The 26,467-nt window shown below is 41.9% G+C and overlaps 1 protein-coding gene across 3 annotated transcripts in view; it reads left to right on the plus strand.

The window, feature by feature from the left end:
* The window catches only part of RXFP2 (relaxin family peptide receptor 2), a 650,298-nt gene that overhangs the window by 555,352 nt on the left and 68,479 nt on the right, over nt 1-26,467 (plus strand). For all 3 annotated transcript variants that reach the window (XM_073662501.1, XM_073662498.1, XM_073662500.1), the window contains 5 exons: nt 10,500-10,571; nt 12,932-13,003; nt 16,670-16,741; nt 18,162-18,233; nt 24,748-24,819. In XM_073662501.1, coding sequence (XP_073518602.1) covers nt 10,500-10,571; nt 12,932-13,003; nt 16,670-16,741; nt 18,162-18,233; nt 24,748-24,819 — 360 coding nt within the window. The remainder of the gene's footprint in view (nt 1-10,499; nt 10,572-12,931; nt 13,004-16,669; nt 16,742-18,161; nt 18,234-24,747; nt 24,820-26,467) is intronic.

Raw genomic sequence — 26,467 nt, forward strand, 5'->3', positions numbered from 1 at the left:
TGTTGACCTGGAAATGGGAGTCCTGACACCCGAGGACACTTCACCAGAAGCAGACTGGGACACAGAGAGGCAGCAGCAGTACCGGAGAGTACAGGAGAGCGTGGAGCGAAGTCTCTGTCAGGCTAGGGAAAGACAAGAGAAAACTTACAACCAGTATGCTCCCGCTGTTCCCCTGGTACCCGGAGAGCAGGTCTTGAAGAGAAAAAGACGGCTCCACAAGTTGGACGACCAGTGGGAGAAGGACCCGTACACCGTACTGCCCTCAAGCCACGACAACCCAAAGGTCTGTACCATCAGTAAAGACGGAGGGGAAACCACAACCATTGTATCCCGGGATCACTTGAAGAAGTGTCCCGAACAGCTACGGAACCCTGAAGAGGAACAAGAAGACCCTCGACCCGTAGAGGAAAGGGAAGACATGGTTAGTACTGTGCTCAGAGACTTCCCTCGGTCTTGGACTCAAGTCAATGGCGCAGTTGTGGTACCCGTACTCACCTTCCTCCAACCAGCATCCCAAGCACCTACGGAGCGACAGGTAGAGCTGGAAGAGCAGCCGGTCCAGGAGGCAGAAGACTCCACACAAGCAGAACAGGAGGATCAACCCTCTGCTTATAGTGAGCCTGCCGTACCCCTAGTGAGCCAAAGAGCCGGTATACAGCTGCCCAGTTTACCCTTGACAGCTCCTACACCCTGTAGTTCAGGGCTAGACAGTCAGCTCCGTAGGTCCACTAGGGCCACTAGAGGCCAGTTACCCGCACGTTGGAGGATTTGAAATGTATAAATTGTTTTATTTGTGGTTACCTGTTTTTCTTGTTACTTGTAAATAATTATGTGTTTCTAGTTATTTTTAGGAGTCCTTGGTGGATTTACCGGGAATCCTTGTACAATTAGTTGGAGCGTAACCCAGGATGGACTAAAAGACTGTTAAGGACTCGGGGCAGGACAGACCCCTACCTGGTTACGTCTCCCTGTTTTGGTGAAATGGACACCTTTGTTTTCTTCAAAGACTTCACCCGGTTGCGGACACGCTGTAACCATCTTTATGTGTTTTTCTTATTGTATTATTATTGTTTATACCTTGTTATGTTTTTCTAAAAATATGTTTAGTCCCGGAGTACTAAATTTCACTAGGGGGGAATGTGGCACCCCAGGGGTCTGGTTTCCACAGTAACGGCAATGTTATGTCTGAGAGCAGGTGGGAGGTCTCTTGGTCAGGGATCCTGTGCATGCCACACCTCCTGCCCAGTCCTGGGAGGGGAAGAACTTCCCCTATATAAAAACCTAGGGCTGAGGCAGGGTTAGTGAGTAGAGAAGAAGCAGAGGAAAGAAGCAAATATAGGAACAAAACATCAGGAGCTCTGTGGGAGCAGTACTACAAGGAGTCAGGGGCTGGCAGCTGCAGAGCTCGCCCTGACTGAGAAGTGATCACCGGACCCGGAGTCCGAGGCTGTGGGGACTAACTCCTATCCAGCAGCAGAAACCGACCGGCAGGGGATTGCAGGTCCTCTGGCCCAGAAACCCGAAGGCCCCGAGTCACCGGCCATACGGGTGAGCACCACACGGTACACTCAGGGACGTGGGCTACTTATACCTGCCTCTAGCAAGGTAGCCAGAAGAGTATCGTTAGTTTGGGAGGCCTACAACTCCGCCTGGCCAGGGGAGATCCCATCTGCTCAAGGACTGACCAGGCCCCAATCGCTAGCCAGTACTCCGGGAGGGTCTATCTTTGTGACCAGTAAAGACCCTGAACTACACAGTACCGTCTCCGAGTGGTTCCTGCTACCCCCATCATCCACGTCGGCTGCCCTGAGGCCATACCCCTCCCGTTGGGGGTTATACTATCACGCTGCACAATCCTACCACCGGCCTCAGCGGTCTGCCCTGCAGCAGCAGCTCCCTGGCTGCACTCAACGGGTGGCGTAGTCGTCCAACATCTACCGCTAAAACAGCGCCACTTAGTCTGACTCCCTGGGCACGGACCGGATCACCGCCACGAGACTACAACCCTCAACAGATCCGGCTCCGGGTAAGCTCCCGCGTGCGCAACGCAGCGCGACACAGGCCCAGGGGCGCGTCAGTTAGAAGGTGCGCGGATCCGAGGACAGAGACTAGGCACTAAGCAGAGTGCGGCAGCCATAGACCCAGGCCAGGGTTAGAAGGTGCGCGGGAGAGAGAGTGCCGACAGCCCTCAGCTGGAGCTGAGGACCAAACAGAGACTGTGGAAAAGGGATAAGAGCCTTATCCGAGTAGCACAGCTTCCCTAGGACAAGCGGTAACCAGGACAGAGGGTGTGCTGAAGGTGAAAGTCTGCCGGCTGTGATAAACTGAGTCGGAAGGTAGACAAACGGCTTATTGTCCCTGCATAAGACCTGGGCCTGAGAATATCTGCTGCACCTGCCTGTACACTGCAATCTGTCAGTAAAGTTGGTTTTAAAAGCACTGACTCTATCCGTTTATTCATGTGCGAGGTTTCGGGGTGCTCGCTGAAGGTTGCTCAGTAGACTCGCCCACGACTACCACCCCGTGCCACCTCGTTACAACAGGACAACCCCTTTAAGACTATCACTCCTTTGTCCAGTCACAAAATCACACATAAAACAGTGTCACAGTGGACTTTGGCCCATTATTCAGCAGATTAGAAAACCATTGATACAGTATACTGTATAACATAACACATACACCTGTCATAAAAAATAATATATGAGTAGTCCCCCAGTAAACTTGCAGTCCAGAAAGGAACAGACAAATATAAAGCATACACAGGGTGCAGATACGTATATCAGGGTCTCAACTTTTGCGTAAAGATCCAGTGCAAGCACCGTTGACCTAAACAGGGCTGCCAAACAATTGGAAATTCACAGGAACAAAAATGCCAACTAGAAGGGACATTATGCTAGTGCAGTCCAGCCCTGTAGGGTCTATGTCTATACATAATCATTAGTGTTGAGCGATACCTTCCGATATCAGGAAATATCGTATCGGATTGGATCGGACCGATACCCAAAAAGTATCGGATATCGCCGATTCCGATACCGGAAACCAATGCAAGTCAATGGGACAGAAATATCGGAATGAAAATAAACCCTTTCTTTCCTTGTAGGTTAATTCTACATGAAGTAAAACAACTAAGAATAATGTAGAATGTATTACGCGAAAAGCCGGCAATTCATTAGCGGCATACACCGGTACCCGACAATTTACAACAGAAATAGAGCTTCACACATAGATTAGATAGATAGAAACATGTCAGTCACATATATATGAAGTACAGTGACAGTGTTGCTTACTGTACTTGTCATTTAGTGTAAAGGATTTACTAAAAAAAATAATAGTGTTTTCATGCACCGTCTCTTTAAAAAAGCCGGCCGGCAATTCAGCAGCCGTACCCGACAATTTAGAATAGAAGAAATAGAGAATCACACATAGATTAGATAGATAAAAACATGTCAGCCACATATATATGAAGCACAGTGACAGTGCTGATTACTGTACTTGTCATTTAGTGTTAAAATAAAGGATTTATTTTAAAAAAAATTGGCGTGGGGTTCCCTGTAATTTTAGTCTCTAGCGGAGGTTAAGCAGACAGCTGGGGCAGATGTTTGAAGCCTGGGAAGGGGGTAATACCCACGGAGCTTCCCAGGCTACTAATATCAGCCCCCAGCTGAATACCTAGCCTTTACTAGCTATTAAAATGGGGGACCCCCCCCAAAATAATGACGTGGGGTCCCCCCTAATTTAATAGCTAGCAAAGGCTAGGCAGACAGCTGGGGGCTGATTTTAATAGCCCAGGAAGGGTGCCATGAATATTGGCCCCCTCCCAGGCTAGAAACACCAGCCGTCAGCCACCCCAGAAATGGCGCATCCATAGGATGCGCCAATTCTGGCACTTAGCCTCGCTCTTCCCACTGCCCTGTAGCGGTGGCAGTGGGGTAATAGGGCTGGGGTTGATGTCAGCTTATAATGCTAGCTGACATCAAGCCCAGGTTAGTAATGGAGAGGCATCTATAAGACACCCCCATTACTAACCCCATAGTCAAAGTTAAAAAAAACACAAACACCCAGAATAAAGTCCTTTAATTGAAATAAACACACAATTCTTTATTGTTCTAAATTAAACTTTACTTACCGTCACGCCCATTCCAGCTGAAGCCAACGATCTCCTGCAATAAAAGAAAAATAATAAAGCAACATCATCCTTACCTTTCCATGATTCCCACGACAGCTTCAGCTCTGCTACATCGAGATGACAGGCTGGACCGCAGCAGAACGCTGCCATCCAGCCTGTCATCCCGCAGACACTCAGAAGCGCAGGCTTGCTTGCGCTCCTCAGTGTCTCGCTGTGACGGCATAAAGATGAGCCGAGGTCATGTCCAATGAACTCGGCTCACCTCATGCACGTCACTGACAGCGTGGGAAAATTCTCCTGCACTCAGCGCTTCAGCGTGAGAATTCTCCCACGCTGTCAGTGACATGCATGAGGTGAGCTGAGTTCATTGGACATGACCTCACCTCATACACGTCACTGACAGCGTGGGAAAATTCTCCTGCACTCAGCGCTTCAGCGTGAGAATTTTCCCACGCTGTCAGTGACGTGCATGAGGTGAGCTCATGTCCAATGAACTCAGCTGACCTCATGCACGTCACTGACAGCGTGGGAGAATTCTCACGCTGAAGCGCTGAGTGCAGGAGAATTTTCCCACGCTGTCAGTGACGTGCATGAGGTGAGCCGAGTTCATTGGACATGACCTCGGCTCATCTTTATGCCGTCACAGCGAGACACTGAGGAGCGCAAGCAAGCCTGCGCTTCTCAGTGTCTGCGGGATGACAGGCTGGATGGCAGCGTTCTGCTGCGGTCCAGCCTGTCATCTCGATGTAGCAGAGCTGAAGCTGTCGTGGGAACCATGGAAAGGTAAGGATGAGGTTGCTTTATTATTTTTCTTTTATTGCAGGAGATCGTTGGCTTCAGCTGGAATGGGCGTGATGGTAAGTATAGTTTAATTTAGAACAATAAAGAATTGTGTGTTTATTTCAATTAAAGGACTTTTTTCTGGGTGTTGTGTTTTTTTTAAATACTTTACTAGAAATTCATGGTGGTCATGTCTAATATTGGCGTGACCCCATGACTTTCGGGCTTAGGGCCAGCTGATAATGCCAAGCTGGCCCTAACCCCTTTATTACCCAGTGAGCCACCGCACCAGGGCCCTGGATGAGTTGGGTACAGCGCCAGAAGATGGCGCTTCTATGAACGCGCCATTTTCCGGGGTGGCTGCGGACTGCAATTTGCAGCGGGGGTGGCCCAGAAAGCTTGGGCCTCCCAGAGCTGCGGATTCCAGCCCCCAGCTGCCTAGTTGTACCTGGCTGGACACAAAAACAGGGCGAAGCCCCACGTCAATTTTTTTTAAATTATTTCATGAAATAATTAAAAAAAAAGGGCTTCCCTATATTGTTGTGTCCGGCCAGGTACAATTAGGCAGCTGGGAGTAGGGGGAAGCCCGTTCTTGGATGCTGTACCTGGCTGGCATACAAAAATATGGCAAAGCCCACGTCAACATTTTTGGGAAAAATTAATTAAAAAATAAATAATAATTTAGGGACTGCATCTTTATTAACCCCTCAAGTGTCGTTTAGTGTTAAAATAAAGGATTTATTAAAAATAAAATTGGCGAGGGATCCCCCATAATTTTAGTCTCTAGCGGAGGTTAAGCAGACGGCTGGGGCAGATGTTTGAAGCCTGGGAAGGGGGTAATACCCACGGAGCTTCCCAGGCTACTAATATCAGCCCCCAGCTGAATACCTAGCATTTACTAGCTATTAAAATGGGAGACCCCCCCAAAAAATGATGTGGGGTCCCCCCTAATTTAATAGCTAGCAAAGGCTAGGCAGACAGCTGGGGGCTGATATTAATAACCCAGGAAGGGTGCCATGAATATTGGCCCCCTACCAGGCTAGAAACACCAGCCGTCAGCCGCCCCAGAAATGGCGCATCCATAGGATGCGCCAATTCTGGCACTTAGCCTCGCTCTTCCACGCTGCCCTGGTGCGGTGGCAGGGGGTAATAGTGGTGGGGTTCATGTCAGCGCCAGCTGCCATGAAGCCCAGGTTAGTAATGATGGGCGTCTATAAGACACCCCCATTACTAACCTACAAAGTGTTAAAAATAAAAAACACACACTACACCCAGAAAAAAAATAATTTATTTGAAATAAAACACAACATTTTATTTAATTCTTAGTTTACTAAAAAAAAAATAGTTACCTGTCCACGTTCCTGCGCTGATCTCCCATGCACAGCTGTCACATCTGGAGATGGTGACAGCTGTGCATGGCTGCTGTAAGCTCACGCTGCCGGGAACAAGTCCGCTCCCAGCAGCGTGAGCCACTGACTGAGGTCACCGGAGTGCATTCAGGCAGTGCTGCTCCGGTGACCTCCTTTACGGCACTGCTGTACCGTGGGAATTTCTCACGGTACAGCAGGGCCGTAAAGCAGCTAACCGGAGCAGCACTGCCTGAACTCCGGCGAACCCGCTCATGCAATGACGGGGCTGCTTTACGGCCCCGTCATTCTAGCGGCGGCAGCAGTTCAGAGCGGTCACATTCTATGTGGCTGCTCTAAACTGGAGATCTTCGTGGGACACTCGTGGACTACTACGGAGGGGTAAGGATAAGGTTGTGGTTTATTATTTTAGATTTTATTACAGGAGATCGATGGCTTCGGGGAATTAGGTGTCTAGGTGAGTATAGGTGTATTTTTTTATTTTTTACTTTAGTTTAGGTGGCGATCGGCGGGGACAGGTAATGTATGAACTAATTAATTTTAGGTAACCACTGGCCACCAATGACATGTATTTAAAATTTATTGGGGACCAAAAACAAAAAAAAAATATGGGGGCCTAAAAAAATAAAACATGTATAGGGGCAAAAATATAAACCTATGGGGCCCAAAATAACATATGGGGCAGTTTAAATAGCAGGATCAGGCTGATGGGAACTACTGCTCCCATCAAGCTGATCCTGCTGGCACGAGTGGACGGGGGACAGACATAGGCCGATGGGAGTAGTAGTGTCACATCGGCCTATGTCTGCCTGCACGCGCACACCCGCACACATCGCACAGACACCGCGCACACCCGCAGACACCGCACACACCCGCACACATCGCACAGACACCCACACACACCAATCATGACCGGTCTGGGAGGTGAGGCTGACCTGTGCGGCTGTGGGAAAGTTCATGTGAGTTCATGCAATGCAGTCAAGCATGAACTCACATGAACCCTCTGAGGGCACCGCGGCTACTTCAAATGAACAGCTGATCAGCATCAGCTGATACCTCAGCTGTTCATTTGAAATAACCGGCGGGAAAGCGCAGCACAGAACGGGAAAGCCGGCGGTGAAGTCTTTTCACTGCCGGCTTCCCCGCCCGGGTCCTTCGCTCCCCGCTCCTTGGTGCTGCGCTCCCCGCCCGGTCCTAACTTACGATCGGGATGGGAGGTGGCGAGGGGAGCGGAGGATCGGGGTGGGAGGCTGCGGGGAAGCAGTATGGGGCTGTGTGATTGTTTAAAAGCCGGCGGCTTTTTACCGCCCGCCGGCTTTTAAACAATCAGGAGAATTCTCCCACGCTGGGATGGCATTCTGATGACAGGCTGGATCGCAGATGAGCGCTGCCATCCAGCTTGTCATCCTTCAGAGACACTGCAGAGCGCAGGCATTATGGGAACTTCCGATTCCTTATTCGATATTCTAAAAGTATCGGAATTAAGTATCGGAATTCCGATACCGCGAATATCGACCGATACCCGATATTTCAGTATCGGAATGCTCAACACTAATAATCATCAAACAAAAATGAAGTACAAAAAACAACTTGGGCAACATGACTTAAAAATACCCACCCAAACAGACCTATGTAAGTTTCTTGCTTGTTGGTTGAAGCTATGTGAAAACTAAAATTAAAGGGCACATGTTATTGCAGGTAACTTTTTAGAATAAGCTGCCCTATGTGTCATAACATAAGGAATAACATTTTTCACTCTTCATGCTGTATCACTAAATTTAAGTTGTCTCTGAGCTAGGGAGTGGAAATTAGATATTATCATATCCCCCTAAGGGCTCATTCACAGTTTTTTTGTACAAGTGCTAGCTGCATTTTTCATGGATAGCACTCATACCTACAGTATGATAGTCTATGGGGTGGTTCACATGTCCGATTTTTGAGCTCCAAGAGTGGTCCACTGAAAACTATCCAATATCCAATATTGGATCCAAGTATTAGATGATACTAAAATCGGACAGCACTTGGATGCTATTTGTGTTTTGTCCGTTTTTCATGGTCTGTTTGATATGAGAAACTTGAGAAACCTCCATCTGTTCATTGTTTCATCAAGAAAAACTGATAAAGCTCTAACCAAATTCTCATGGTAAAAACTGACGAAACTATGATAAGAAACTGATGAATTTCAGACTGTTTTGCGTATGAGAAAAAAATCACTAACGTGTCAATGAACACTGGATAGATAGAGATGAAAGATTTGTGCTCATCTTTCTACGTGCCATGCAGAGACTGAAGCAGCAGCAGCATAGAGGACATTACACAAAAGAACTGGACAGCGTAGCTGTGAATCCAGTGAAGTGAGAAATGTCACTTGGTAGAAGCTACAGTACAATCTGCCTAACGCTAATTGTGCTGGGTGCTCCTAGAAAACATAATGGAAACTAACATATTCCATTGACTTTAATCTGTATGTCTTACATTTAGGGCTAGATTCATCATTACCTTTTCTTCTTTTGTGGCTTTCGCTGACAATTTTTGCACCAAATTAATCAAAATGGAACATGCGACTCATGAATTATTTGTATGGCACAAAATTTACTTTTTTCCTGTCTTTAAATAGTTTTGTGACTTCAGCAGGAAAAGTTGCACGTATGGCACAATGGTGCATATAAAATCATTCCAGGGGGACTAGAGTAGTGTTGAGTTGTGACAAATTTTGCAACTTTTTAAAAGTCGTATTTCATGAATCTGTCTAAAACATCTGGAAAAGCCACGTTAACTAAAAAATCTATAAACTAATTAAATGACAAAAAACTACTTGAGAAAAGACGCAAATCGTTTGATGAATTTGTTGCATATCCAAAAGTCACTCATTGAGATGTATTCACGCCTATAATAAGTGTAAGAAATAGACATTCCTCACATGTATTAAAGCTGTCTAATAGTCGCAAGTCATGCACACGGGAGTGATTCAAACATAACACCGAGCAGCTGTAACTACTCGGTGCTCGCCCGAGCATACTCGGCGAAAGGGTTAACAGAACATACTCGCTCATCACTAATCAGGACTAGTGACTTAGTGTGCATCATTTTCGACTGTTTGACAGCTTTAATACATGTGAGGAATAGCTAACAAACAGGCATTCCTCACATGTATTAAAGCTGTCAAACAGTCGCAAATCATGCACACGGGAGTGATTCAAACATAACACCGAGCAGCTGTAACTACTCGGTGCTCGCCCGAGCATACTCGACGAAAGGGTTAACAGAACATACTCGCTCATCACTAATCAGGACTAGTGACTTAGTGTGCATCATTTTCGACTGTTTGACAGCTTTAATACATGTGAGGAATAGCTAACAAACAGGCATTCCTCACATGTATTAAAGCTGTCAAACAGTCGCAAATCATGCGCACTGAGTGACTCAAACGTAACACACGAGCACGCTTAAGATACTCGGCAAGCACCCGAGCATGAAAGAGTTAACAGAACATGCTCGCTCATCACTAATCAGGACATTTCCAGCTCAGAATAAGAGGCTACATTGCTCTGCCCATCTAATGGAAACTGAGGCAAAAGCCAGACTTACTATAGCTATTGGCCGAACAGTTGCAATTTCTCCATTGTAGCCAGTAAACATTTACATGGAGCAGCAGCAGAGAGGAATTGCTGGAGTAGGGGAGCATGAGTATTGCTCTACTTATTATATTCAAAATCTGGAAGCCTCAAAGGGGAAAACTGCTTTAAAAGTAGCAATAAACTTTTGCCATTGATTAGGCATGGTAAAATCCAACATGCTTAATCCTTTTTCCTCCTAGATCTGCCATCAGTGTAGCATTGGAGCACCTTATATACACTCTTGATAGTTGATTCTACCAAAATTGGCAAGTTCTACCAACATTTATCTAATGCGTGCATAATGTGGACCTAAAGCAAACTGTTGTAATGTGCAATCAGTAAAATCTCACCAGTGAGCGAAAAAAAGGAACAGAATAATGTAAAGCCAAACACTTTGAGAAACCGAGATTTTTCAAGACCATTCCGTTCTAGAAATCATCAAAGTCGACTGACTATGCTTGAGAAATATATGGCACTTATGTAGGTTAGGTTACAGCTTCATAATCAAAACTATTATATTATGTTTTTCCATTTTTGTTGTTGATAGAAGTAAGTTATCTATACATTAATCAGTATTTTCCTGTGCATCCCTTACATATATATCTGCAGGATTCTGGATGAAAATCCCATTGTACAGATTACACCGGAGTTATTTACTGGGCTGCAGTCACTGTTTTTCTTGTAAGTATTATGTCTTACATAATACTGTAATAATGCCGTAATATGGGTCACCTGCAAGTCACAGTAAAATTGGTTTTACTGTAACATGACTTTAATATTTTACTATGAGAAAAAAATATATGACAATGTTGGATTTTGTCAGTGGTTTCTGGGTCAATTGTCACTTTTTTCTCTATAGTGAAACACTATGATTACATTGATTAGCACAACAACCCTGTATATCGTAGATCTTATATAGAGCAAATAGTCACAAAAATGAAATATATTTTGACACATGCCAAATTTTTATTCTGCCTCATCGTCTATTAACACACAGTTGGTCTACATAAATGGTCATGATATCTCAGGAGTATATGGAGGGATAAATGCATGCAAAATATCTCTACCTCTTTTATCCCCAAAAAAGAATAAAGTTTAGCCAGGCAAAACCAATGTTTACCAAATGCCTGGCAACAGGCTACATCTTCCATCTACCAAGCAGGCCACTAAAAAGACCATATCAAAGTATGTGTAAAGCTGCCTAAATGATACAATGTATCAAGCCATATCACCCATGAGGTAGGATCAGGGATCAGTGAGGGAACCCACGTGTATCGCTGTGGAACACAGCTTCATCAGGGAGGATAAGCATCCTGAATGAAATGAACGTTCTAAAAGCTCAGCTGCACCCGGGAGAAAGTGTTCCTGGAGTCTGAAAAGTCCCAATTTTTCCTGCAGCCTCCCGGATCTTCCAGCAATGTTAAATATAATTGATCAGCCCTTAAAGGGGTATTCCCATCTCCAAGATCCTTCCCCAATATATATTAGGTGTATTAGGTGTAATAATAATATTAGCAAATATTTCCAATTAGAAATCTAGCATAGTTCTTCTGATTTGCTATGTAGCTTACCACATGTGCAGGGCATTGCAGTAGCTTAGGTATCCATGGTTATGACCAAAAACAACTAATTGACTGTCACTATGTGAGTGGCCGTAACAATGGATACTTGAGCTCTGCAATGCCTTGCACATGGGGTAAGTGACATAGCTAATCAGAAGAACTATACTACATTTCTAATTGGAGATAATTGCTAATATTATTACTAAACCTACTACATATTGGAATAGGATCTTCGAGATGGGAATATCCATTTAAAGAAACTAGACAATATCCTCATTCACCAGTACTACAAAGAGAATTGTATGACATCTAAATGCTCTTGTTCAATGCTGTTATTTACATTTTCAGGATATGTGTCCTGGAATATATTCTGCAATACTGTACATACATTAATCAATCAATAATTTGGTCTACCAAAGGTACTATGTCACCAAAAAGCAAATAGAAATCAAAAGATAGCCTTCCAATTACCTTAACAACAAAGGGTAGGAAAAAACATGTGACAATAGAGATAATTAATAAAATAGATATTTATTGATAACAATATTAAAAACAGAACATAAAGAAAGCTTCTAAGTATGTGTTAACAAAACACTCCCCCTGAAGAAGGCATTCGAAACGTGCGTAGGGGTGGAGGGACGCCTGCCTGCCATTACAAATGCTACAAACATCCCAATCTTTCAGGTAGCGTATTAGACCATTCTAAAATGTTTATTTCTATGTATCAGCTTCAATATCATCTGGTCCTTGTATCCTAGTGTCATAGCTATTTGGGTATGTGTATTTATCTATTTATTTATTTATTGCAATTCCTATTAGGTGACACCACTGGGTGTATATGGACGTTTATATGTCACTTCACCTATTGCACTAACTATTTATTTTGTTAACACATATTTAAAAGCTTTCTTTGCTATCTAGTGATTGGTTTCTTTTCATTAGTTTGACTATTTTTCTGCACTGTCACTTTAATATTTAATATTTATTTTAATATATATGGTGATTGCTAGGATGTCGCTAATGAATTGTGAAAGCTGATTATTTATACACTGATGTACCTCAATGTGTATAGCACATACTTTATACTTGCATATGCTTGTTTGAATTATTGGATTTTGGGTCAGGCTCTTCCCTCACATGAGAGGCACTCGTTTTTAATGTTTATTTATATTCTGTTTTTAATATTGTTATCAATAAATATCTATTTTATTAATTATCCCTATTGTCACAAGATTTTTCCTATCCTTTGCTGTTAAGGTAATTGGAAGGCTATCTTTTGATTTCTACTGTACATACGTTATAAGGAAAATTTCAAGTAGAGTTGCCCATCAATGAAAACACTGAGAAAATCTTCCTCCCTTATTGTGTTGCAGTGGAAGTATTAATTAGAATCCGATAAATAATATAATGTTCGAGTAATAAATAACGTTTATTTTTGGAATAGTTTTTGAGTCTAGATGGTTTGCTTTATTTTTGTAGGTCAATGATTAATAACTCGCTGCAAGATCTTCCTCACAAGTTATGTGCCCAGATGCCATTCATTAACTGGATGTAAGTAATATTGCAATTCAAATATATAATAAAATCTATAGCTTGATACAGTTTGTACTCTTTACATTTAGCGTATATGCTGTCATATTATGGTCATTCAAATTACATATTGCAAGCCTACTAGTTATTTTCTTCATCGTTAACGGCAGCTCAGTCATTGGCTACTGTGTATTCAAGTTATTATAGCCAACTTTGAGGGCACTTTTTTTATTTCATTGCATGTATTTTAGTCTAAAAATCATTTTTTTCAATTGGTTTCATTAAAAATGTTGCACCATTTGCCATCTATAGCCTCTGTGTTGTACATTCAATTGCTGGCTGCAGAATTAGTTAACTGACAATCCTTTAGTAAGTTCAATCAGAGAAAGAGTTAAAGGGGTGGTCCAAATTCCAAATTAATTTTCATCCTTAATCCCTACCTATTTGATGTCATAATCTAAACTATTTTCTAATATACTTAAATTAAAGATTCTCTACCCTTCCCTAGCTACACTATCTAACTGCTTTTCTCTTCTTTTTTTTGTTCTGCTTCTTCTTTGATGATGCCTTTTTTGAGAATCCCAGTGCATGCTGGGATACTTAAATGAAGTGTCATCAGGAAGCAGAGGCTGCTGTCACTGCCACAGCCTCTGCCCCCTCCCTGAAATGAAGCATCATCAGTGATGCACCATTCAGGGGTTGGGCTAGTCCCTGCTGTGTCCATGCGCGCTGTCATTGTGCAATGTTGACATCTCTGGCCACCTGCTATATACATGTCAGAATACCTGGCTTACATTGACCAGCCCCTGAAACAAGTGTCACTGATGACATTTCATTTCAGGGTGGGGACAAAGGCTAGGGCAGTGACCGCAGCCTCTGCCCCCTGATGATGCTTTAGTATCCCAGCATGCACTGAGATTCTCAAAGGAAACAACATCAAAAAGGAAACAGAAAAAAAAGAAAGAATAGCAGTTAGATAGTGTAGTTAGGGAAGGATAGGGAATTTTTAATTGAAGTATATTAGACTTGGGGGGGTGGCGCTGCTCTCGGCATGCTGGGTATTCTGACACTGCACACTAACAATGTGTTCTGCTCTGGTGCCAACTTGTTACTGATGATCTGAGTAGGCAACAAAGAGCGTGCTGTCATTGTGCACATCGCACAATGACAGCGTGCAGGCACTAGCCCAACACCTGAAACCAGCGTCACTGATGACACTTCATTTAAGTATTCCAGCATGCCTTGGATTCTGAAATGAAGTGTCATCAAAAAAAAGAAAGCAGAAAAAACAGAAAAGCAGTTATATAGTGTAGTTAGGGAAGGATAGGGAATTGTTAATTGAAGTATATTATAAAATAGTTTAGATTACGGCATCAAATAGATAGGGATTTAGGACGAAAATTCTTTTGGATTTTGGACCACCCCTTTAAGCTCTTATCTTCCTCCTTATGAGCTCATCTCAGTGGATTTATGACCACAAAGTTTAGCTATTCTCTCATGTAGCCACAAATCTGCTGAGAGGAGCTTAGAAAAAGGAAGATAAGAATGATGAACTCTGAAGGACCTCACTGAAAGATTCTCAGCTAACTCATTCTGTAGCCAGCAATAGAGGCTATAGAAGGCAAATACAGAGGCTATAGAAGGCAAATTGTGCAAAATTTCTACTAAAATTTAACAGCCAGTGAGAAAAAAAAATATTACGTATTTTCTGCCCATACAGGAGACATTCCTTACAAAGCCACAAAGGCTTTATAATATACATTAAAGGGAACCTATCTTATACCTACCTTATACCTACCAAATGCTATTAATCAGCCGCACCTCTATGACTGAAAGCTGGAGGCTGCCAGAAAGAATAAAGTCCATTTCCTTCCAGTAGCCGGGCTTTCTACAACCCCTGGAAAAAATTATGGAATCACCGGGCTCGGAGGATGTTCATTCAGTTGTTTAATGTTGTTGAAAAAAAGCAGATCACAGACATGGCACGAAACGAAAGTCATTTCAAATGGCAAATTTAGGGCTTTAAGAAACACTAAAAGAAATCAAGATTAAAAATGTGGTACTCAGTAAGGGTAATTTCTTTCAGACCAAGCAGAGGGAAAAAATTATGGAATCACTCAATTCTGAGGAAAAAAATATGGAATCACCCTGTAAATTTTCATTTTCAAAACTAACACCTGCATTAAATTAGATCTGCTCATTAGTCTGCATCTAAAAAGGAGTGATCACGCCTTGGAGAGCTGTTGCACCAAGTTGACTGACATGAATCATGGCTCCAACACGAGAGATGTCAATTGAAACAAAGGAGAGGATTATCAAACTCTTAAAAGAAGGTAAATCATCACGCAATGTTGCAAAAGATGTTAGTTGTTCACAGTCAGCTGTGTCTAAAATCTGGACCAAATACAAACAACATGGGAAGGTTGTTAAAGGCAAACATACTAGTAGACCAAGGAAGACATCAAAGCGTCAAGACTGGAAACTTAAAGCAATATGTCTCCAAAACAGGAAATGCACAACAAAACAAATGAGGAACGAATGGGAGGAAACTGAAGTCAATGTCTGTGACCGAACTGTAAGAAACCGCCTAAAGGAAATGGGATTTACATACAGAAAAGCCAAACATAAGCCATCATTAACACCTAAACAGAAAAAAACAAGGTTACAATGGGCTAAGGAAAAGCATTCGTGGACTGTGGATGACTGGATGAAAGTCATATTCAGTGATGAATCACGAATCTGCATTGGGCAAGGTGATGATGCTGGAACTTTTGTTTGGTGCCGTTCCAATGAGAGTTATAAAGATGACTGCATGAAGAGAACATGCAAATTTTCACAGTCATTGATGATATGGGGCTGCATGTCAAGTAAAGGCACTGGGGAGATTGCTGACATTACATCTTCAATAAATGCCCAAGTTTACATTGATATTTTGGACAGTTTTCTTATCCCATCAATTGAAAGGATGTTTGGGGATGATGACATCATTTTTCAAGATGATAATGCATCCTGCCATAGAGCAAAACTGTGAAAACATTCCTTGAAAGAAGACACATAAGGTCAATGTCATGGCCTGCAAATAGTCCGGATCTCAATCCAATTGAAAATCTTTGGTGGAAGTTGAAGAAAATGGTCCATAACAAGGTTCCAACCTGCAAAGCTGATTTGGCAACAGCAATCAGAGAAAGTTGGAGCCAGATTGATGAATAGTACTGTTTGTCACTTATTAAGTCTATGCCTCAGAGACTGCAAGCTGTTATTAAAGCCAGAGGTGGTGCAACAAAATACTAGTGATGTATTGGAGTGTTATTTTGTTTTTGTTTTTCATGATTCCATAATTTTTTTCCCTCTGCTTGGTCTGAAAAAAATTATCCTTACTGAGTACTGAGTGCCATACTGAGTGCCATTTTAAAGAACATTAAAAAACTGAATGAACATCCTCCGAGCCCGGTGATTCCATAATTTTTGCCAGGGGTTGTATATGGTGGCCGCACAACTTTAGAACACTATTAATCTGCAGATTAGACCCATGTCTGCAGGTTAATAACGTTTGGTAAAAAACAGGTTTTAGCTTACAGCTTTTAAATACATACGATGTTGGAGTTAACACAATGCAAGCCTAATGCTATTTAACAAACAATCTCAAACAGTAATTTTAGGGTTTTACGTTTTTTTCTTTATGTGCAGAGATTTTGAAGGGAACAGAATTGGGTCACTGAGTTATTCAAGTTTTGTCACGTGTGATGAGCTCACTGTCTTGTAAGTGTCTTTTATCTTTATTACACAATTTTGTTGCATTGTTCATACATATTTTATGTGAAGTAAGGACAGCACAGAGACAGTGATGAGATTGTCTGTAAAAAGCTGCAGAATATGATGGCGCTATATAAGCACAGCACCATGGAATCAATGGTGCTATATAAATAAACAGATTAATATTTTCTATAGGCACTAAAAAATAAATAAGATAGATAGTAATAATATATTATTTATCTCAATATACTTTAAGGTGGCAGCTGGAACTGTTGCATCAACAGTTTGTTGGTTTCCTGCTGGGATTTCTGTTGCTGCATATTGGCCTGTACCAGGTGCTTAATCAGGTCCTCCATGGCTTCAGACCGTGCTTGCAAAGCTATCGATGCCTTCACCCAGGACATATAATCCTTGCACCTCAATGACCTGTGCTCCTTGGGATTAGCTGTTCATATTTGAAACACCAATTGTAAGGGATCAGCTTTTTGGTAGACACTGGTGCACACACAAGGATCCTATTCTTTGATTCAAAACAAGTGAGCGGTTTATTAAATGACCATAAACTGTCTAGGTTAACAAAACAGAATTTTCCGGCACAAAGGGATAACATAAAAGTAAATAGTTAATTTAGGGGTACGGGCTCACCACCCGTTCAGATATAGGGAAAATATATATTCTTGTACCGTGTTAGCAAGTAGATAGAAAAATATTTAGATTTGAGAGTCCTCAGTGGTTGATACCTTTTAATGGCTAACTTAAAAGATGGTAACAAATTGCAAGCTTTCGAGACTACTCAGGTCTCTTCACCCGTTCAGACACACTCATTGCTTGTCAGGATCTGACCAACAGAGGTGTTTCCACCTCTACTTCCAGACACTAAATGAGACAGCTAAACTGCCTTAGGCAATGAACCCACTATCAGTATTTGGTCAGTATTCGGTCAGTATTTTTTCTCAGGAGTAGGACCCAAAACCAGGAGTGGGTGATAAACGCAGAATTGGTGACTTGTTTCTATTATACCTTTTCTCTGATTGTTCTTCACCTGGTTTTGACTCCCACTCCTGAGAAAAAATACTGTCCAAATACTGATAGTGGGGCCATGGTTTCATATAGCTTGTTGCACATCCTGGAACTGGTGGTAAGGGAATGGCCAGTCCTAACCAGCTCTTTGGTCGTTCCTAAAGCCCGGACCCAAAATCCAGGCCCATTAAAAACACCTCTCAGCACTATACATGCTGGAGCCTGCTTCTCCAGGTCCTACATTACTGAGGCTTGGCACCTCGGTGACACATACCTCCCGTCCAAGACATTTCCAGCTTCCACCTTACAATACATATACAGTACATTATTATTATTATTATTATACATTATGTGCTACTTAACCATTGTATGCTTTATTTACTATGTGCATATGTTTTCTCCTTAGGTTTCTTCGTGGAAACAGAATCAAACTGGTAAAAGAAAATATCTTTTCATCTTTGAGGAGTTTAGCAGAAATGTAAGAAATCCATCCAGTAAATGAACATACCGATTATTGTAAAATGTACATTCCACTATGGTGATGATATGTCTCATAGATGTAGATAAACAGGAAAACTGTTACTGGCAAGTCAGAGGCTATAAAATATGCCCCTAAGGTTTTAACTATTCGCCACATTACACTTTATTTTGCATTTTGTAGTAATTTATTGTAAAATGTTTTGCAAACAACTCTATAAAATTTGGATTGGACATTGTTTCTTCTTTCTACATCTGAAAAATAAATTATACTGTCCTTTTGGAACCTATCTTGTATGCTATTAGAAGGATATGTCCTCTTTAGGCTAATTAGAGGGTTTCCTACTAATTGGTGGGAAACCTTCCAGCAACTTTTCAGTTTCCGTGTAGAGCCACAACAGGAGGAATAAAACAATGAGCTATTCATGTAATGTGTATGAGTGAAATGCTCTTTGTTGTTCTCAATTTGAACTCAGATGGAGATATTGTTTGGGAAAACCTTTTAATACAGAATTCCCTTAATACAGTATTTGTAAATGGGTTTTCTAAATCAAGCAATCTCTCATAATATACTCAAATGATGGTACTAGTTGCAAAAAGTTTGTAACTAATCGCATATTGGCATAACTGTACATCCTTAGCTGAGCTTCCTCCACACATGGTAGATGCCGCCGGCTACGTAACAGCATTTGTCTTTAACAGCAGAAGCTGGAGCTGACCTCCAATCATCACAGGTATAGGGAGTCTGTCAGTAGGATCAACCTTCTAAGCCGTCTAAATGGGCATGTAGGTCATAGAAAGTTGAATAAAGAAAAACTTTGATAATTGCGATCCAATTCCTGAGAAATCCATGTTTTTTTTATTATGTAAATGAGCTGTTAAGATCTATGGGCCAGATATAGATCTCCTGAGAATCTGCCTCTAGGGATTATTGTAAATGAAAAGGGGGAGTTACCGGTGTGAGGCATGTAGATCAGGAGAGCAGACTGCCAGTCATTGCATGTCTCACACTGGTAACGCTTCCTTTCAGTTACAATAAGCTTTTGTATGCAGATTCTCAGGGAGATCAGTGTCCGTTCCATAGATCTTAACAGCTCTTTTACGTACTAAGAAAAATATGGATTACTCTGGAATAAAACATTAGAATGCAGATATGAAGGTATAATTTTATTCAGCTTTCTATGATGTCTACATGCCCATATAGACAGCTTAGGAGGGTTCACCCTACTGACAGCCTCTCAAAATGCAACTGTAGGGCATCGATCATTTACCATTGAGGACTAAAAAATAGAGTAAAAAATAAAAAAGTTTTTAAAGACATAAAAAAAATCATATTATCTTCTCTTTATCCTTATTAAAAATAAAGATATTAAATAAATAAACATATTTTGTATTCCTGCATCTGTAAAACTTCGGTCTAACAAATATAAAATTAATTAAAGGCGTGATCCAATACCTATAATGCCCTTTATAAATATATATCTTTCAAGAAGCACTCCCATCAAAGTTTTTATCCTCTTAATATATTGGAATCATCATATTATATGGCACTATGTACTTACAATTGCTTATTTTGCCTTTCTACCCAGTTAGTTCTTCTCTTTTCTCTGTTCTATGTAGAAACAGGAAGTGTCTTGTGCCTGTAGAAATCATTCTCCTTTTCAACTGCTGACCCAGCTGCTCCGCCCGACCGCCCTGACATTCACTTTTGCAGTGACTGAGTCTAACAGGCAAAATGGACTTTCTGTTTCTACCTGGAGCTTAGTAGAGCTTAGAAGGATTCAGCTAGTCAATTTTTAATCACGTGATGTCACAGACAGAAAACAAATCACTTAGCAGGGTAGAAAGGCAAAATGAGCCATTATAAGTACACAATGCCATATAATATAATGATAGCAATATATTAAAGGGGTTGTCCACTACTAGGACAACCCCTTCTTAAACGAAATGTTCAGCCCTGAAAAAATAATAAAACCTATACTCACCTCCCGTGCTGGCTCCATTCCAGCGGTGTCGGCACTCGCAGTCCCGGGGCTGTGATGCAGTGGAATGACAAGTGATGCCTGGCGCCCAATCAACCCTGGCGTCACTGTCTCCACCTTCGTACGAACTGAGCATGAAGAGGAAGCCAGGGCTACAGCTGATCTCTGACTTCATCTTCATGTTCAGTTTGTCCAAAGGTGGGGACAGTGACGCCAGTGCTGATTATGTGCCCGGCCACACGTTTTATTCCATCGTATTACAGCCCCTGGACCACCGCGAGTGCCAACACTGTTGGAACAGAGGAACAGGAGGTGAGTATAGGCTGTATTATTTTATCAGGGCCAAACATTTAGTTTAAGAAGGGGTTGTCCTAGTAATGGACAACTCCTTTAAGAAGATAAAAACTTTGATGAGATTGCTTCTTTATGCCCTAATCTCTTTTGCCATTTTCTTTGTTATGTTTCTTTTGAGGGGTGTTTCAAAAAGGATATCACAGGATGATGGCCTTGCAGTCACTTCCTTGCAGGTTCTATCACTCCCCCTGAAACTGGACATCATCATTAATTGGTGCTGCAGTCACTTACCACAGCTTCTGTCCCTGCTGTCCCCTGATAATGTCCTGTTTCGGGAGGTGGGAGTGATTGAGAAGTGTCTGCAGTTTCAGTAGCTGCCACCATACTTCTGTCTCTGCCAGACACATCTCCATTGGCTGCCATCACAGTCCCTGCTTCTGACACCGCCATCTCTTTCCCTGAAATGAGATGTCATCAGGGGGTGGTGATAGAAGCAGGGCGAGTGCCACTTGCACTTCCCCACAGCTTCTATCATCGTCCTGAAATGGATTGTTAGCAGGGGTACTCGCTAGTGAAGCTCAACCTACTTGTATCACCACCCCCTCATGACATCTTGTTTCAGATAAAGGGGTGGCTATTGAAGATGCTTGCAACAGGGACAGCAGTGTGGTGGTGACAACTGAAGAAGGGGGCAGTGGGCAGCGATGAAGTGTGGTGGCAGCCGCTGAAGTTGCAATCACTTCTCCATCACCCCCCCTGAAAAGGGACATCATCAGGGGATGGTGGAGACAGAAGCTCTGTTATATAATCGAAGCACTGCCCATCATAAAGAGAAAAACTCAGAACATCCGTGAACAAAATGTCATGTGTTCCCCAAAATAGTATGAATAAAAATAAAGAAGTCCTATTATGGCTAAATCGACAGAAAAATAAAAAGTAATGGCTCTTGAAAGAAGAGTAAGAATTAGTGATGAGCGAGCACTAAAATACTCGGGTACTCGTTGCTCGGGTCGAGCAAATTGGAATACTCGGGTGCTAGACCCGAGCAACGAGCCCAATGTACCGTAAGTCTATGGGAAACTCGAGCATTTTTCAGGCGGCTCCCCCCGGCAGTCTGCAGAGGGCCAAAAAATTGCCCAAATCGATGGGAACAGTGCTCAAATGACATGGGAACAGCATGGGAAAGACCCCTGGAAGCATCTCTGACTCCCAGGTCCCTTCTGTCAACAACGTGGTCAGAGTATTACACCACTTTTACCGACTCACAATAAAACATACCAAAATGAAACCAAAATGGATTTTCCTGGGAAATATGTTAAGGAACATCCTTTCCATGACATGTACAATGTACAGTACAGACCAAAAGTTTGGACACACCTTCTCATTTAAAGATTTTTCTGTATTTTCATGACTATGAAAATTGTACATTCACACTGAAGGCATCAAAACTATGAATTAACACATGTGGAATTATATACTTAACAAAAAAGTGTGAAACAACTGAAAATATGTCTTATATTCTAGGTTCTTCAAAGTAGCCACCTTTTGCTTTGATGACTGCTTTGCACACTCTTGGCATTCTCTTGATGAGCTTCAAGAGGTAGTCACCAGAAATGGTCTTCCAACAATCTTGAAGGAGTTCCCAGAGTTGCTTAGCACTTGTTGGCCCTTTTGCCTTCACTCTGCGGTCCAGCTCACCCCAAACCAACTTGATTGGGTTCAGGTCTGGTGACTGTGGAGGCCAGGTCATCTGGCGTAGCATCCCATCACTTTCCTTCTTGGTCAAATAGCCTTACACAGCCTGGAGGTGTGTTTGGGGTCATTGTCCTGTTGAAAAATAAATGATGGTCCAACTAAATGCAAACCAGATGGAATAGCATGCCGCTGCAAGATGCTATGGTAGCCATGCTGGTTCAGTATGCCTTCAATTTTGAATAAATCCCCAACAGTGTCACCAGCAAAGAACCCCCACACCATCACACCTCCTCCATGCTTCATGGTGGGAACCAGGCATGTAGAGTCCATCCGTTCACCTTTTCTGTGTCGCACAAAGACACGGTGGTTGGAACCAAAGATCTCAAATTTGGACTCATCAGACCAAAGCACAGATTTCCACTGGTCTAATGTCCATTCCTTGTGTTCTTTAGCCCAAACAAGTCTCTTCTGCTTGTTGCCTGTCCTTAGCAGTGGTTTCCTAGCAGCTATTTTACCATGAAGGCCTGCTGCACAAAGTCTCCTCTTAACAGTTGTTGAAGAGATGTGTCTGCTGCTAGAAATCTGAGTGGCATTGACCTGGTCTCTAATCTGAGCTGCTGTTAACCTGCGATTTCTGAGGCTGGTGACTCGGATAAACTTATCCTCAGAAGCAGAGGTGACTCTTGGTCTTCCTTTCCTGGGGCGGTCCTCGTATGAGCCAGTTTCTTTGTAGCGTTTGATGGTTTTTGCAACTGCACTTGTGGACACTTTCAAAGTTTTCCCAATTTTTCGCACTGACTGACCTTCATTTCTTAAAGTAATGATGGCCACTCGTTTTTCTTTACTTAGCTGCTTTTTTCTTGCCATAATACAAATTCTAACAGTCTATTCAGTAGGACTATCAGCTGTGTATCCACCAGACTTCTGCACAATACAACTGATGGTCCCAACCCCATTTATAAGGCAAGAAATCCCACTTGTTAAACCTGACAGGGCACACCTGTGAAGTGAAAACCATTTCCGGTGACTACCTCCTAAAGCTCATCAAGAGAATGCCAAGAGTGTGCAAAACAGTCATCAAAGCAAAAGGTGGCTACTTTGAAGAACCTAGAATATAAGACATATTTTCAGTTGTTTCACACTTTTTTGTTAAGTATATAATTCCACGTGTGTTAATTCATAGTTTTGATGCCTTCAGTGTGAATGTACAATTTTCATAGTCATGAAAATACAGAAAAATCTTTAAACGAGAAGGTGTGTCCAAACTTTTGGTCTGTACTGTATATAAAGCAAAATAAATAACCAAAAACAAAAATACTCCTCCACAGCTTAGGCTAGCGTTTTTGATGCATTTTTGCACTTTTACATTGCTTTCAACCAAGACAAATGCATTCACCAGATTCCAGATTAAAAGATTCCATTTAATTTCAAGTTGAAACCCTTATTCCTTCACTTCTTTTCAGGACCCCTTATATGTAGTTTGCAGCCTGATCCTAGTTTCAGACTGTTCTTATGTGAACATGTCCCTCCAGTAATACAGAGTGCATGTGAGGTCTGTGTGTCCAGGGTACTGCTGTCTTCACTAGCTCTCATGTTTTAGCTTAGCCATGGGTACCATGGACCATGGGTTGTATGGAAAGTATGTATTCCCAACCCAACCCTGAATTTTAAACTTGTTTTCTAGTGAGTGCACTGACTACATTATACATATCCATATGCACATTCATCACCTACACATAGATATACGCACATTCATTATATATCATGGACGTAAAATAGAGAGGTTGTTCTCTCTCCCTCTTGATATTGGGGACCCATTTATTGAACAGGCAGCTGGAGACATGCAAGAGACCAATGTCTTGAAAATCCTTCCCCATTGCTCCCTGATTCTGGGTTAGAGGCATCTCTCTCTACCAGATATGTCTCTGGACCTTCCTCCAGCCCAGTTGAAGCATCATTGGATGCACAGTTGGAGCAAAATATAATAAATGCTAATAAATCGGGCCACCCTGGAGCACTGGGGCCTGGCAGTTGCCCGGTTTGCCCCCACTATAATCCACTATAATGTCCCTACTATAATCAGTCCCAAAGCACAGCTTAATTATTGTATTAATTTTCCACATCTACAGCTCATATGGGATCTCTTCTTTCACACTTCTGCTGACAGCCACTGAGAGGTGTGTGATCTCTTTTCTTCTTTCCTCCTCTTCCTCTGTGAAAAAGGGGAGGCGAAGCTCCAACACGCCACTAACCAATGTTCTGTTTAGTCTATGTCAGCAGCACAGACAGTTATGTAAAGGATTTACACAGACTCAAAGTTGAACAAAGTTGCTTAACTTTGCATGTAGGAAGCAAATGAACACAGAATTTTTTTTCCTTACAAAAGTGCTCATAGCCTTGTGTCCAGACAAAAAAGACATAACGCATAGTGTTTACACAGAATCTTACACATGTAATTATGATTCATTTGTATTTAGGTTTAAGACATTATTTGCATACTGGAATAAAAAGTATTTTACTAATTCAGATTCTGTTTATTCCTAGAGATTTGTCAAATAATCTAATCACAGATGTGCCACTCTCCAGTTTTAAAGAGCTTAAACACTTGCAGAAACTGTAAGTACAAATGATGATTATACCATTTCATCTCAGAAATGTATCAGTAATACATATACCAACCCTGTTATTGTTTCAAACTATATGGACATGACCATGTGAAAAAGTCATTTTTTCACTATTTATAGACAGTGTAGGGAATCAATGATCTTTGGTAGTCGCCAGGTCCATACAGGCACGATGTTTCTTGGTGCAGCAGGAACATTTATTAAAATTCATAAACTTCCATAGGAATGAAAACAAAGAAAAATCCCTTTCCAGCACAACTGTAACAAAAATTAAACAGTCCATGCAATAGGCACAGGTATGTCAGTGCAGACTAACCCGAGCTGAATAAACTCCAGCTCAGAATCTCTGTCAGAGAGTAAGCAGCTGTCACAGGTTTTTCTCCACACACAGATAGCCTCAGAGGAAATAGGCCATTCAAACTCCAGAGTGGAGATATGGGAATGGCCAGTCCCACCCAGCTATTCTGGCCACTCCTAAAGCCCAGATCCAAAAATCTGGGCCCATTAAAAAAAGACCTATCAGCAGCTACTTTGCTGGAGCCTCCTCTCTGTTCTTCACATCACTGAGGCTAACCACCTCTGTGACACATATCTCCCATCCAGGATCTGTCCAGCTGCATCCTTACAAAAGGTTTTTCTAATAATATCAAAATCTCTAGTGTTTTATAGAAGCAAAACATGTTAGAATTCCTTGATGATCTATGGCAGTGAAGATGTTACGTTTACATTTTCTGATTATTTAAGGCATTTAAGGGGTCAGTGGTACATTGCTACTGGTGGGCACGATCATCATTGAGCCTCTTAAAAGTGAGATCAATTGAGCGATAAACACATTTACTGCCTCCTAAAGCTGGCCCTACCGATAAGGCTACTTATTACTCTTCATGCTGCTGTATATATAGGTGCTCTCATCAGAAAACGCCCTTAATTATTTCAATATATTTTAATTATTCAAACACATTGCTGTTTCCTTCCAGAAATAGCACTCCTGTTGTCCTTGGATGTGTCTAGCAGAAATAGAGCAAAATAATAGCCTACTGGAGTACACGTGCCTTTCCTCATCAATTTATGGCAAACTAAAGCAAATTTCTGAAAAATTACATTTAGTTTTGGCCATTCCATGATATTCTGATTGGACCTTAGATGGTCTTTTCCTTTTACAAAAAGTTACAACCTGATAAATCTGACAACCTGACATGGTCAGATTTATTCCAAAAAATAAAAAAAAACACCCATACCCTTTAGACCATTCAGTCGGTTTCTAATTAGCTGATTGAACCAATAAACTTCAGGTTACATGGAGCTCCAACCAAAAGTATCCATCATGTCAGATCAAAATATTGATAGGTCCTCTTTTGCAAAAAAAATGTCTGCCTTAACCTACATGTCTAGAGGTATTTTACACATGAAGATAACTTCTTAAAATGAGCTCTGATCAAGCAACAACGATCACAAGACATACATTTGCACTGTCAAAACTTGTATTCACTTTTGTATGAACATTTGTTTGTCATTTTGCTTGTCTTTACTCCTCTTGTGCTTTTTCCAATACTTTTGACTAGCAGATGCCTGTTTGTGTGAGTGAATGTGCTGCCGCAAATGATCATTTGTAGGCTAGCATAAAAGGTGAAACTAAAAGC

Source organism: Phyllobates terribilis, unplaced genomic scaffold (assembly GCF_046119375.1).
Source record: "Phyllobates terribilis strain yellow unplaced genomic scaffold, ASM4611937v1 Scaffold_2__4_contigs__length_985480577, whole genome shotgun sequence".
NCBI lineage: Eukaryota > Metazoa > Chordata > Amphibia > Anura > Dendrobatidae > Phyllobates > Phyllobates terribilis.